Genomic DNA, 14,333 nt, shown 5'->3' with positions numbered 1-14,333 from the left:
GAAAATCGAACTCACAACTGACTATAGTCCCCAAGGAGCTTGATAGCTCTAGTAGAGACAGGGGCACCCAACGACCAATTTGTTGTAAAATGTATTATTATACCCCAGTTAATGAAAATAAATGTTATTAAGGCATTTTCAGGTGTTTTTCAGTGTTGCTGGGAAAACCTTATCTGTTCCTTTTTCCCAGCAAGACACACAAGAAATTTCCCAGCCAGCTAGATAAAATTGGTTGGTTTCCCAGCCAGCTGATCAAATTTATTTCCCAGCCTGGAATTCCGCGCGCTTTGAAATCCCTCGATCCAAAACGACCGAACAAAAGCGACAAAACCGGGACAAAACAGGTTTTTTCCGCAAGCGCAATCACTCTAACCAGCCGTCGTATGTTTGTGACTACCCTCTGGGAGAGGGAAGGGGTTCTTCTTTTATTTATTTATTTATTTTTTTTTTTAGTCGTCCTCAGTCTTCAGAGTTTCTACAGCCACCTCGGGTTGAAATGCTAGAAAAAGTCAGTAATTCCCAGGCAAAACCTCTATCAATAACAAAATTTCCCAGCCAGCTCATCGAAACACCTGTATTTTTGCCAGCCAGCAAGATTCCTCTGGGGAACAGATAAAGTGAGGAACAGATTCGTTGGGTGCCCCTATAGAGAAAGAACAGCGCAATCAAGCCTGGATTTTTTCCAGCTGCCTTTGCAACGGCTTAAGTTACTCAGCTATAACTGCGTTGATCTTTCCAACTTTTATTTTATCAGGGGGCGCTTACCATTTGTCACAAAAAACTGGTTGTTTCGGTGGGAAAACAAATGGAATGGTTGACACCAACGAAAATTTTATGGGAAAAAAAGGACAACCTGCGAAGGTTGCCTTCTTTTTCCACCTTTACCGAAACGACTGGAATTTTCTGTACCATTTGGTTGCACCACTAGAACCAGGCCCCGATGCAAGAATTACTTCACTGGCGGGCATTGGCCGCTACATTTATTTGTACCCAGACTCTTACGGCCTTCGGAAATGGACTCACAAATGACACGGCTCATTCCATTTCCCGTTTCCTCGGTAGCGAATGTTCAATATGATTTGTCAAAAATTTCTCACCAAAAATTCTGTTTGACTGGTGAGCTCTCTTGACCTAGTTGTAATGACGGGATTTGAAATGGAAAAAAAAAAGGGACTTGAAACTTCCCTCATGGATTTTCTTTTTACAATTTATTTCAAGTTACGTCAAGTTAAGCACATGTACCAATACGCAGCTCTTTTGCTTTCATAGGGAGGTACCCTACCGCTTTTTCTTTACCCTTTGAAGTTGCTCAGCACGTCACAATTTCGCATGCGTACAAAACTGAACCACTATCTCAGTACATGATTGCTGGCAAGAAAAAGGGGCAATCCAAGATGCGTTTTCTGATGTCGTTTGACACACGGAAGATCCCACGAAGAGCTATTGTGCATTCTGCCAAGTTGTACATTTACCTCGTTGACTTTGCAGCTAGTAATGGAGCTAATGAACCATCTGTAGTATATTCCAATTCTCTGGAGGTCTATCAGATTATAAGTACAGACTGGCATCCTGAGAACACTACTAGTGTTATACCATGGCATCAGAATTTCCTGGGGATTGGAAAGGATGTGGCAAAGAATAGGTATGTAGAACGTTTGTTGCTAGATTTTGCCCAAATGACCATTGTGATCTATTTCCTCAAGATCTTTTTCCAGATCGTTTTCTTACCATCGCTTTCAGTACATTTGGTTTCTGAGACCGTTGGTTTGAGAGCAGTACCTTGTTAATTATAATAGAAGAGCAATCGTATTATAACGGTTACTTGGCGACTTCAATTCCTGCAAATCTCCTTTTTGTGGATGAAGTTGTCATTTGACAACATCATTTTTTTTATTTGAAATGTCTTCTCTTGTAGCGGAGCTCCGCGAGCTGAAAGCGCGCACTCGGAGCACCATAGTTAAGAAAATATGTTAACTCATCGATACGAGAAATTTTGGTTTTAGATATGACGTCATCGACCGTCCGTCCGTACGTCAGTCCGTCCACCCTTCCATATAAGCCAATGTGACCAGTATCACTACAGCATGCATCGTATAAACTCTTGTTCTTAGGCCATCATAGCATGATTAGGAAAATGACACAAACAGCGGTGATAAACATTGTATTCCAACGCATTTTTATAGAACTTGAAGTTTCGTATGCTACTCCACATACATTTTCAAAAGTGACCGTTACAATTTTTGAAAACTATATATATATATATATATATATATATATATATATATATATATATCGTAAACATTAGAGGTCTGAAACCTAGACTGAGAAAGGCTTCATTTTTCGCGCGCTTCCTGGGCTCGACGCGGCTACATGGCCATAGTACGTCAACTGTCTTAACAGTCAACGCTTTTCGTGTTCAAGTGGAAAACGGTTTGGAAAATATCTTCTTTCTGCATTTTTCGCCGGTCTCAACCCAGTTTGACATATCATGATAACTGTGGTCCACACTGGTGGCTACGCAGTTATCTAAGTCAAGCATCGGAGGGATACAAACTTAAAGGAGAGTGTTTATTTTTAATTTGTTTACAGCTGCTTTTTTCTCTGTATTGAAATGCATAAGCTTATCTAGATCTTTAGAAGATCTGATAAGGTTGCATGATGACTGGACGACCTATGACTAGAACAGAAACGAAAAAAAAGAGAAAGAGAACGACAACGACAAAACAGAATACCAGTAATAACTCAAACGTGGCGGAAGAAGTTAGCCCACAAATTCTTTTCTTGGACACTAAACCGTTTGCTTAGGATGCTTATTTCAAGTGGGTACGTATTTTTAAAAACAAATTGGTTAAATCCTTTTTTTCCTTTGTTCAGGAATGAAACTTCCCAACTGGACATGAATTAAATAGCAATTATCTGTACTCTTTGTGACTTAAAGAAGTTGATTTTGTTTGTTTGTTTGTTTTGCTCTAAAATGCAAGCGAACAAGTGCTTTTTTACTCCGGTTGCTTAACTGTTTTTCGATGTGCCTCCACAGTTACAAGTTCTCGTAAAATTAAGGAGAAATATCACTAGCTTGTGTGTTCACAAGTTTGTTTAAAGCACGTACAGGTAATTTGTTGGAGATCTTGTTTGAAGTTGTCCTTTTGGTTGCCGTATTTTTCTGATTCTTGTTCCAATGTTTCCAAACGATCTGTCACATCACGAGCTAGTACGTCTGTGATTTCTAATTTTAGCGTGATTCCTATTCGTTGTCTTTTGACAGTTGGTCTGGAACGGCTGTTTTTCCTTTCCGTTCGCTTGCTGGGGATTTGTTTGTTTTCTTTTAAAACTCATGCGATTCAAGAAAAATTCATTGCCTAACTGGTGAATTCCACAGTAAATTTCACTCGAAAAACCGATATAATTGCACTCATCGCTTCGTGATTCATGCGATATCGGATTTTACCGTGAAATTTACCATGGAATTCACTAGTTAGGGAATGAATTTTTCTATAGAAAAAAGCGAAGAAAATGATTTAATTAAGCAGTATGCAGAAACACCAGAACGCGGACAATTCCAAAACCCTTTCTTTTCACTAACCGTACAGCCGGTGAGAATAAATAACCGGAGAACTCCGCTTTTACTGAGGCTTGGCTAAATCTATATATTACAGTTGTAAGGTATACCAAAAGATTGATTTTTATTCCGGTTCCTATAGACTGGCAGAGAGTGATAACCTCCAACCAGGAGAGCGGCAGCGATGGGTTCATCTGGATATTCAACATGCTGTTAGGAACTGGCAAATCAGACAGCAGCCAAATTATGGACTTATGCTCAAGATAAAGAAGGAATATAGTGCGAATGCAGTTATGAAATTTGCCTCTAGTGATCATCCACTTGAACATTTACATCCTAAACTTAAAGTATGTCGGACAATTCATCCATGGTAACCATTGCATATTAGCACTGCGTCAAGGTTGTTTTGCAGTGGAGCTCGGTGGAAATGCAATCTTTTAAACAGTGTAGATTGCCTGTGGTTTCACCTTCGTTTTATTAATCTAGGTCTCTTTATGTTAATATGTCACGCTTCTTTATCATAAAGCCTTTAATCAAAGAGAAGTTTAAATTTTGGAAGTCTGGCCCTAAGGATAGTCATCGTGGTTTAATCATATTGGGCACCATTGTAAGGGCCGTTTCGTTTCAGGGTGGAATAAATTAAAACTGAATCATGGTGTGCTTAATCAATAAATTTCGTAGTTCTCATTACGTGTTTCATCACTGTAAAGATTTATTCGATACTGGAAGCTACAAAATAAATAACTCTTACGTCAATGATAAGAAAGAAAGTGTTTTTAGGGTGTTTTAATAGGATCTTATCCGTGCCACGACTGCAGCTGCGGTGCTAAAGGACGTTTTGAACATAAGCCAATCGTTCAGTCAGAAAAATGAATAAACAGTTGAATTCCCATATTTGGAGTTACTTTGAATGCAAAATTCTGTGCCTTACAGATTCCTTGTCTCCGGCGAGCGTTTCTTTCAAATGGTATTGGACATTTCGTTATTAGAGAGTTTAAACAAGGACAACTTCAACATGAAACTTCAATGCAAAATATAGTTGAGCACTTTTGTAACGGCTAAGTATATTTCACGATTATTCCGTCCATTATAGTTAATATATGGAGATGGTTATGAAACTCTACAAGTTTCTTTGTTTTATATTTTTGTTAGCTGTTTTTGTCCTGACCATGCACAAACCACCCCCTTTCAGTTTCTAAAAAAGAGCCAATTAAGAGCTTCCATCAATTTATTCAAAACCCAGTTGTGAACCGAGGACCAAAAATTGTGCTGATAGTCATGATCAAGTTCAATATGAACCGGGATGTCACTGTTCTCGCTTTTGAAGTTGGCAGAGTTTCATGACCAGTCAATCTAAGGGAAAAACTTGAAGTTGCACCACGAAACTGTGAACATATTTTCTCATAGCACCTCTCGGTGGTACCCACTCCACCTCCACCCACCATTCGGGAATTACAATAATAACAACCTGCATCGAATGCTCTGCAAAGTCCTATTACAATTTATTACTAACGGAGACTTTTATTATAATTACTATTTATGGAGAAAAACGGTAGTCGTCTCGGTAAACGTTATTCGTCTATGTTCGATTGCCGAACATCTTTGGAGATCCATGCAGGGGCAGAGAGTAAGGACAAAGGAAAAGTTCGACCGACAGTCGAAAAAAAAATTGGATCTACGACCTCGTCCACGTGATCGGGGCCCTGGGTCTAAGAGTAATGATGGCATAAGTACCAATATAATATCGTTCAGTTGCGATATATCCAACATCCTTATCGTGATAGATCCACAATTTCATTGTGGTTAATGCAAAATACGCGAGAAGTTAGTCATATCAATATCTACAATCTCATCTTCTTTTAGCAAGCAATGGCTGTACAAATTTTTCAGCCATTCTTGACAATATAGGCCTCCCCCCAAATGTTTCAAAATAATATTATTTTGGTATTTCTTGGCAATGTTTTATCTCCGCCTTTCCATATTTGGACCGGAATGAGATATCCGGAGACGAGTAATCGGGTCTTTCGATTGTTCTGCGATGCCCACCGTTTCCTTGGACATCGCTCCTGGTGGTATAACCATGATGTTGATTGATGTATGTGCATTTCGCTTTATACCTGCAGCGTCTCGAACAATAACAGTTGTTTTGAAGGACTTGGACGGAGTGAGATAACACAGGAGTAACAGACTCCTTTGGACTTTTATTTTTCCGTGATGCGTCATGTAAAAGTAATCTAATCTCTTCTGAAACTTGTATCTGAGCCGATTGTTACCTAGGCCTCCCGTGTTGGCAACGCGCATACGATAAATGACTGTGTCTCTCGATGTGTTGCAGGGAACTTTTACGTTGTAGGATGTACGGTTGAAGGCGAGTTTCTCTCCGCTCTGCTGTTCGCGAACATTGATAAGCACGAAGGATTCAGCCGATAGATATTTGTTTCCATTAGACGTGTTAGGCGCTTGAAAACTAGCCTGAACTTGTAACAGAAAATTGCTTGTTTTGCCTCTGTCTAGTCTGCCTTTTAGCAAAATTTCTCCAGTTCTGGAATTGATAGCAAACATGGAGGGTCTCCGAAGGTTCTCTGACAGCAGCTGATAAGTGATCACGCGTTGGAGAGGAAAAGTGCGCGCCTCCACTTTTGTAACAACGTTGTCAATTTGGGAATTTTCACTCAATCCAACTGTGTATTGACCACGGTTAAATGAAATAACTGAAATAAAGGGGACGAAAAATTTAGTACAAAAGATCTTGGAAAGTTAACTCTCAATGACTGAAAGAGCCGTTGGAGTTAAAAGCCGTTACCTCGGCCGCGGCTGCAAATATCAAGAAATATGAGTCGATAAATGGACTCACTAAGATCAATCAATAAGAAAACTGCGTTTAAATTTCCTAAAAAATAGTAATATTCATCCTTTTTTTTTCAAACTTTTTGCACACAAAAAAAATGAAAGTTTAGATAAACGACAAGCCTTATTGATTCCGGAAAAAACCTATCGAGTTCGACTTTACACACAGGATGTTTGTCATAATTTCGTGTAGCTGCTACTCAAAAGCAAAAGGAAATGTATATAAGAAACTCCACTCTAAAAGAACAAAAATAATACGAGGAACTGATAATGAAAACAATAATAATAGTGATAACAGTAATAACATCGATAATAATAATAATAATAATAATAATAATAATAATAATAATAATAATAATAATGATACTTATCAATAAAACGATTTCAACACTCTTTATTTACGCATCACTTCGTAATCTTGGTCGATAAGTCATCATGAGTAATCATGAATGATCTGCAGTTATTCGTGCCACAGACTAAGACTAATCACTTTATCTAAGGGCATAACTTTAGGATTGGTTCTCATCACGCACTTGAGGCGGAGAAATAAAAGAGGAAAAGATTGAAAAACACACCTTTTAATTTTTAGTGCAATAACGGGAAGACACTTGTTAAGGCACTGTCTGTATATACCGGTATCAAGAAACAAATAGATTGACATGAAATTGGCCAAGACTTCAATCTTACGCGTTTAACACCCGGGATCGTAATCATGTGGCACAGCGCAGGCCGGATCTTGCGCATTTACCGAGGACCCCGGTTCGGTGTCAGTTCAAGTCAAAAGAAGGCGTAATAAAAATGATTTAGCATTTATCTGAAAGCCTGACAAAATTAATCAAACTCTGCCGCTTTTTGATGATTCTTAGCGGTCAGGTCTGCTATCACGCGATTGAAGCACGTTTTTGAATTCTCAATGTTTGACAGACAATTTCTCAATCACAAAACAAACACAGCTTGCGTTTAATGGAGATCAGATTAGCAATATGTGTGCATAAAAGCCTTAAATATAAAGGACTTTAAAGCCATATTACCTGGATAACAAGTCTTCTTATCGGAATGGAGAGTAAATCCCGGTGGACAGGAACAGTAATAAGTGGACCGGGAATTGATACAGAGGTGGGAACAGCCACCATTGTTGTCACTGCATTCATTTTGATCTGCTGAGAAGAAAGGAAGAAATGAGAACATGAATACACTAGGCGTCATTTGACGGACACCCTCGTATTTAGGATACAAGTAAGTGCAAAATCTGACTAATATTTAAAATCACATGTAGTGTATAAATTTCGTTATAGTTAGCTCAGGTTTTGTAGATCACAATAAAATTGAATGATCTGTTGCTCACGAGGACGATCTGATCTACCTAAATTCACTGGAGTTTTAAGAATGACAGCATTAACTATCATAAAACGTAATTAGGCAATGACCTTAAGTGAACTATTCTTGTTATCTATATAGGTGGGTTTGGCCTAGTTCCATACTTACGTTACAGACACAATAAGTGCATGGACAAAACTGAGTACACTAAGTTCAGTTCTGTGTGCAGAAAGAATGGCCGGGTGACTTGAAAGAGCTAAGAGAGACCGTCTAGAGTTAGATCAATAAGCGCAAGTAATGTTCAGCCTGAGTCAGCCGTTGTGGTGGTCGCCCACTTCCATTTACATGAAGTTTTTTTCCCTTTGTTTAAAAAAAATCAAACTGGTCAGGGGCACCCAACGACCAATTTGTTGTAAAATGTATTATTATACCCCAGTTAATGAAAATAAATGTTATTAAGGCATTTTCAGGTGTTTTTCAGTGTTGCTGGGAAAGCATTATCTGTTCCTTTTTCTCAGCAAGACACACAAGAAATTTCCCAGCCAGCTAGATAAAATTGGTTGGTTTCTTCAGAGTTTCTACAGCCAGCTCGGGTTGAAATGCTAGAAAAAGTCAGTAATTCCCAGGCAAAACCTCTATCAATAAATTTCCCAGCCAGTTCATCGGAACACCTGTATTTTTGCCAGCTAGCAAGATTCCTCTGGGGAACAGATAGAGTGAGGAACAGATCCGTTGGGTGCCCCTGACTGGTGATCAAACATTCGGCGAAGAAGGTTTTGGACGTCAATTTTAGTACTCCAGCATTTTTAGACTAACAGGACCACAGCACAAATCACCTGCTATTGGGCAAATACAAGGAAGGTTTACGTTTTTGCAAACGTTGGCCGTGTAGCACTTTTATTTGAACAGACTTAACTGATTAGAGTGTAATGTGAAGTGCTAAGTATCTACCCCATATGAATCATGTGAGCGTTAGCCCTACTGATGGAAATGGGCCCACACAAGGACAGAGAAAAACTCTGACCAGGGTGGGAAATGCTATTGGGAAAACCTATTATCTTTGATCTGAACTTTAAAGTGAACCTAAACTGAAACATAATAACACGTTCATAATATCAAATCTCCCCATCCAAAGCAGACATATGTGCCCATTGTTACACAAAATTGCGCTTTTTCTGTGCCGTGCAAGATGCGCAAAGTTATCAAAACTAGCAGTAATTTTGACCCACGGCGACCGCGATGTGAAAGGAATAGGTCTATTCTCGATTATACGTCACAAACTGCTTTGCATTCCTGTTTTCAAAGAAATTTTGCTTTGCAAAGCAGTTTGTGACGTAAACTGTCGAGAATAGACCCATGCCTCTCACATCACGGTTACTGCTAGTTCATTCGATAACTTTGCGCGTCTTTCACGGCAGATAAAAAGAAAAATTTTGAGGTAAGAATGGTAAAACATATTTGCTTTTGGAGGGGAGATTACTGTATTGTAGACGAAAATTATTTGACTTTAGGTGCACTTTACAATTCGCTAACTTCACAATATGCGAAGGTGATTGCACAATACTTCCAAATGCTTGAGTTAACTCAAGCTTCGTAATATACCTCTTTACAGTCATGTGCTTAGTTACCTGGTCTTTAAATGAAAGTGAGGCTGGTGTTGACCTTGTAATGATACAGACCTCCCTCCTTTTCTCATGCTAATTAGTGAGAATTTACATAAGAAAAGCAGTGAGGTTTCTATCAAAACAAGTCAACTCCAGTCTCACTGTCATTCATAGGCCAGGTAACTAAGCACACAACTGTAAAATGAACTGTTAAGCGGCGCCACTGCGGGTTTTTAGTCGTGGCTGTTTTCGGCAAATGAAGGCTAATTATAGGAATGTGATTATTAAAGCACGTTATTCTTTGATAACGAAAAGACCACGAGAATTTAAGCCGTTTGGAAAATGAAACCAACTCATAATAAGTGACATCCGTTATGTCAACATTTGGTGAATGGATTATTCTTGAAAACCAAGTCTTTGAAGGTATTGCTTTCAAGTCTTTCAACGATAGTTACTTCCCCGTTGATGTCGCACATTAAGACTATTCTTCCTGTTGGGGCACAGGACAAATAAAAGAACCCGTGTTTTAACTAAAACACATCGAGTGAAAGTCCACGTAGTTTCGTGTTTATGGGTGGGAAATCTGGCGGGTATAGAAGTCTTAAGAATTTCCTTATTTTTTAGAATCTCTATCCCATTCTAAAGGCACACTTCACATTTTTATAGTACGCTGTTCGCTTTTCAATGCACCTCAAGTCATCCCTGTCCACAGAAACCGGGCATGGTTCGCTTTAGTATTTATCAAATTCTTTAACTACATGGTTTATAAACGAAACAAAATAATGATCATGATTCCAGCTGAAGATGACTGGAAATAAGTGAAGGACATCGTTCTTTATTCTTGTATTCTGACAAAACCTGGTTCTAATATGATTTATTTAAAGTTAATTCAATTATATTTAATTTGCTCAGCTATTTATAATGTGGACTATGGAAAATGACCTTCTTCAAGGTGACGTTCAAGTGATGATTCTTTTAATTATTTTAAAGGAATTTATAATTGTACTTTTTGTAGAGTCCAAAGGGAAAAGCCAATTTGGTCTCCTATTATAAATGATTAAGAAGAAATTGAATGTTCTTTCCATATACTTTAAAAGTCTTTCAAAGGATCCAATGTGAAAAAAGATGATTAAGAAAAGCCGTTATCAGTCATAAATCAATGATGTCTTGGGGAGGTTATGATAAAATCGTATTGTAAAATAATGCAATATGATACGTGCCAATTCAACCACCCTTTTTACGTGTGCTTCTAAATCGTTTATCACAGTTAATAGAGCGATGAAAGCAAGCATTTGCTAGAATATGGCTAAGTATTTACTTGTTTTTGTTTCGCTACGACAGAAGCGTATTTTCGTTTGCCTGTTTATTAGATTCGGACGGTCTTTGTCTGTTGATGTCGTTTTTTAGCCGAAAAAGGGCAAGGCTAATATAACGATGAAGGAATATATTATCTTTCAGAAAAAATATGTACGGATATCTGAAACATTACAATTTGAATAAGAATACAGCGTGTGGTATGATACACTATTTATGAATTGCAAAAACTATAACAGTAAAACAATAATGGGGACAGTCAAAACTTCACATTTCATCTTTCTTATTTAAACCTTAGGGTTCAAAAATATGCTTCTCTTGCTTTACTCGTGCCAACGACTTGATGGCCACAGCCATATTCAAACAACTATATATTTAACTTTGAATTCGTAAAGTTTTAATCGCAAAATCTGAAATAACGAGCGATAAGGTGTCTGTGGTGTCAACACAAAAAGTAGGGTGTTTTTACAAGATTTTGTGCGAATGGCCATGTTTATGAGGCAAGCTAAGTATAAATAAATCGGCTAGAATAACAAACATAGAACGACTCAGCGCCTGCCTATATTACAGCATCAGCCTCCTTGTCGGAGGCAGTGTGGCCAGTGGTTAGGGCGCTTGCCTTGAGATCCGGAGATCCCAGGTTCAAGGCCCGCTGTGACCACTCGTTGAATTTGATCCTTGTAGTCCTTGGTTCAACTTCCCAGTCGCACTTGTAAATAGCCAACTGGTTTGTCTACAGCTAGTTGGGATTCTTAACAGTTGTTGTTGTTCTGTTCTGTCGTTTCGTTGTGTTTCATTGGCCCTGAAAAGCCTCTATGGGGAGCGGTCAATTATGTATGTATTTTTTGTATGTATCAATTTGTCCATTGATACATTGAAGGACGCAAATGAGATAAGTTACATTTAAATTTATTATACTCGTAACGAGTGTGTGTTTTCCATCTAATACGGCTATTACGGTTAATTAATACTCAACTTTCATTAAGCAAGGACCATACAAAACAAAGTTGAACGAGGGGAAAAATGTCGAATGGTTGTTGAAGAAAAGTTTAAATGCTTTTTAATCTCATTCAACACTGATCGATTCAAACTCGATTCAACATTTTTTAATGCGGTTGAAAGGGTGGAGGGTAAATGATTTCAACATTGCCATTCAACAAAATCGAACGGATGTCGAAGCAAATGCCTTTCAGCGCAACAATCCTGCGGTACATTTGCGGTGTAGATTTTGATTGTTTTTAGTCATACTTTGTAGTCATACTTTGGTATAGTCACGTTTTTTACTGTGACACTAAGAAAATAATAAGCCTAAGAGTAACAAGTATTCCAGAACTTCGCATTATCAAAAGTAGACAGATATTTATTTATGGCACTATCAAAAGTAAACAGATATTTATCTATTGAGATACCTGACGGATGAAAAAATTGTATGGAAATTGCCAACTTACAGCTGTATAAAACGTATCCAGGAGGCCAAGGGTATAAATGAACAACAAGTACTCTTATTTTACAGGACTGGATCCCGGAAAGTGTGACCACTCTTCATTAATTCACTATTGCCTATACATGAGACGGACCAATCAGGAGTCGATGATACGCGCAGGTTGCTTTAGTAGTGAGGATATGGTATTCCCAGAATGGATAAAAATTAATTCAAAAGCGTCACATGGTTGAGTTCTTTACCCCAAGCGATTGTATTTTACAGACTTTGTTATTTTTGAATGAATATCATCCGCGTTGAAATGAATATCCGGCAGTTGAATGCCTACGAATTAACCAGACATTGAAGATTTCCTGCGGAACGATATCGGTAGGCCCTGGGCCTATAGTGGGTGTATGAGTAATGACGTGGATAACAATTATCTCTATGACGACACACTCCCTCTAACTCTAATTTGGTTTCAATGTCATAGAAGGATCGGTATGATATGAGGTGGTATAAGATCTTTATTTTCTAGGCACGGTAGTTAATCAAATTTACAAAAAGAAATTAAATCTGTTCTACATAAAAACCCGTGTAAGAAAGAAAACTGTTAAGAAAAATTAGTTAAAATTATGGTCATATATCAATGATAAAAAGGATGTTTACCATAAATTACTTTAGGATTGCTGATACAAAAACTGAAATTTCTTGAAGGTTTCGTAGAAGCTTGGGTCTGGTTCGCACCCAGACCCTACTGGTTTTCTAACCACATCGTAAGGGTGGTTGCCCAGCTTTTATTCTTTGTTTCGATGTTACCCGCTGCCATGGCGGTGACTGACATTGAGTGACATTGTTTATTTTACATGTCTTTTACGTATTTTGAGCACATGTGCTTCTTTTATCCTGATACTATTGTTCGTTTTCTAGTGCTCGATCAAAACATGCAATATGAGGCCATTGGTACAAACAGATTTATTTTGTAGTAAAACTCAAATTTTCAAAGTTCCTTTAAATGCATTCATGAGGCTTACGCGAAGTAATTGGACCTTAATTGGCTAAGTAACAATCCTGATCATTACCTGGTCTAAGAAAACGATAATTCCCATCCGAGACGCTTCAAGTCAAGGCCACTCCTGCTACCTATTAATCTTTTTGCTAGTATTCACTATGGTTGCAACATTTAACAAGAACGCTGGTGTAAACATTACTTGTCTGAAAACGGACACTGTGGTTTAAAGTTAAGTGCTGAAGAATAATTTGCGCATGGTGAGAGGCAGAGTTCCGGAGTTGATGTAACATCAGTAAACAGTGATATTATGGACAGAAGTACTGCAAATCAATGTCTGATTTAGAGCGGTTATCAATTGAGTGTCGATTTGCTTTGGTTTTGCATTCACTTTACACAGTGATTCGTTCAAAGCTCTCGCGCCATTTTTTCAACCAATCAGAAGTGAAACCAAAACCAATTGTGGCTCGCGCGTGCACATTTTCCCACGCTTTGTGTCGGCTACGTGTCGGCTACGTGTAAGTACTTCGAGTTTTGGTTGGTTTACTGCATGAATTGTCTCCGTCCTTTTTGATTGGCCAGGGTAATTACTTTGGTTTTGATTTTACGACACTCGATTGAAACTCACTCTATTACATTGTATTTGAGTTCAAACTACTCAGTGTTGGTACAAAGCTACAGATTATAAATCTATTATTTAACTTGCTGTAATGTCTTTGTTTATGTCCATTTCCAACCCCCACGACTGAAAAAATAACAGTAAACTGCCTAACAACAACAACAACAACCTCTTGGAAATCTTAATTTAAAACAGTGAGATAAGCACTGTGTTTGGGTGAAATCAAATTCGAATATGATTGATTTTAGAGTACATGATACAGGATGTTATACGTTTCAAGTTATTGACGAAAACCTGACCCCGTTGCTATTGTCATTTGCATTAGATTACGACTGAATGTTAGACATACCTTTAAATTTGGAAAGAGCAGTGAAACTACTGCTTCGTCTATTGCAATTCATGTCATGCACTATACAAACTAGCCGTCATAAATCTACATGTTCTTGTATTTGCTTGCTAGTAACCGTTCTGTTTAGCTGCTTATCTTCCATAATTGAACTTTTTATTTCTTTTCGTGTTGTGGAATAGGCGTGGCTTCAACTAAAGACTCATTACCTCTACATTTTCTGCCATCATGTGCTTGCTTATAGCCTCTCTTGCACATACAATGATAGCTTCCGTCCGTGTTAATGCACTTGTGATCA

General features: G+C 38.2%; 2 protein-coding genes across 2 annotated transcripts in view; one reads left to right on the top strand and one right to left on the bottom strand.

The window, feature by feature from the left end:
• Positions 1–4,447, top strand: part of LOC137997454 (uncharacterized) — a 29,583-nt gene extending 25,136 nt beyond the window's left edge. The window contains exons 12-13 of the mRNA XM_068843473.1: positions 1,270–1,642; positions 3,702–4,447. Of these exons, the coding sequence (XP_068699574.1) occupies positions 1,270–1,642; positions 3,702–3,933 (605 nt within the window). The 3' untranslated portion in view covers positions 3,934–4,447. The remainder of the gene's footprint in view (positions 1–1,269; positions 1,643–3,701) is intronic.
• A 933-nt stretch (positions 4,448–5,380) lies between these two features.
• LOC137995870 (uncharacterized) overlaps positions 5,381–14,333 on the bottom strand; it is an 11,704-nt gene continuing 2,751 nt past the window's right edge. Inside the window, exons 4-6 of the mRNA XM_068841335.1 lie at positions 14,245–14,333; positions 7,438–7,563; positions 5,381–6,270 (exon numbers count right to left, since the gene is read on the bottom strand). The exon at positions 14,245–14,333 is cut by the window's right edge and continues 34 nt beyond it. Coding sequence (XP_068697436.1) covers positions 5,522–6,270; positions 7,438–7,563; positions 14,245–14,333 — 964 coding nt within the window. The 3' untranslated portion in view covers positions 5,381–5,521. The remainder of the gene's footprint in view (positions 6,271–7,437; positions 7,564–14,244) is intronic.

Source organism: Montipora foliosa, chromosome 3, assembly GCF_036669935.1.
Source record: "Montipora foliosa isolate CH-2021 chromosome 3, ASM3666993v2, whole genome shotgun sequence".
Lineage (NCBI taxonomy): Eukaryota > Metazoa > Cnidaria > Anthozoa > Scleractinia > Acroporidae > Montipora > Montipora foliosa.
This window is presented reverse-complemented; position numbering and strand designations above follow the sequence as displayed.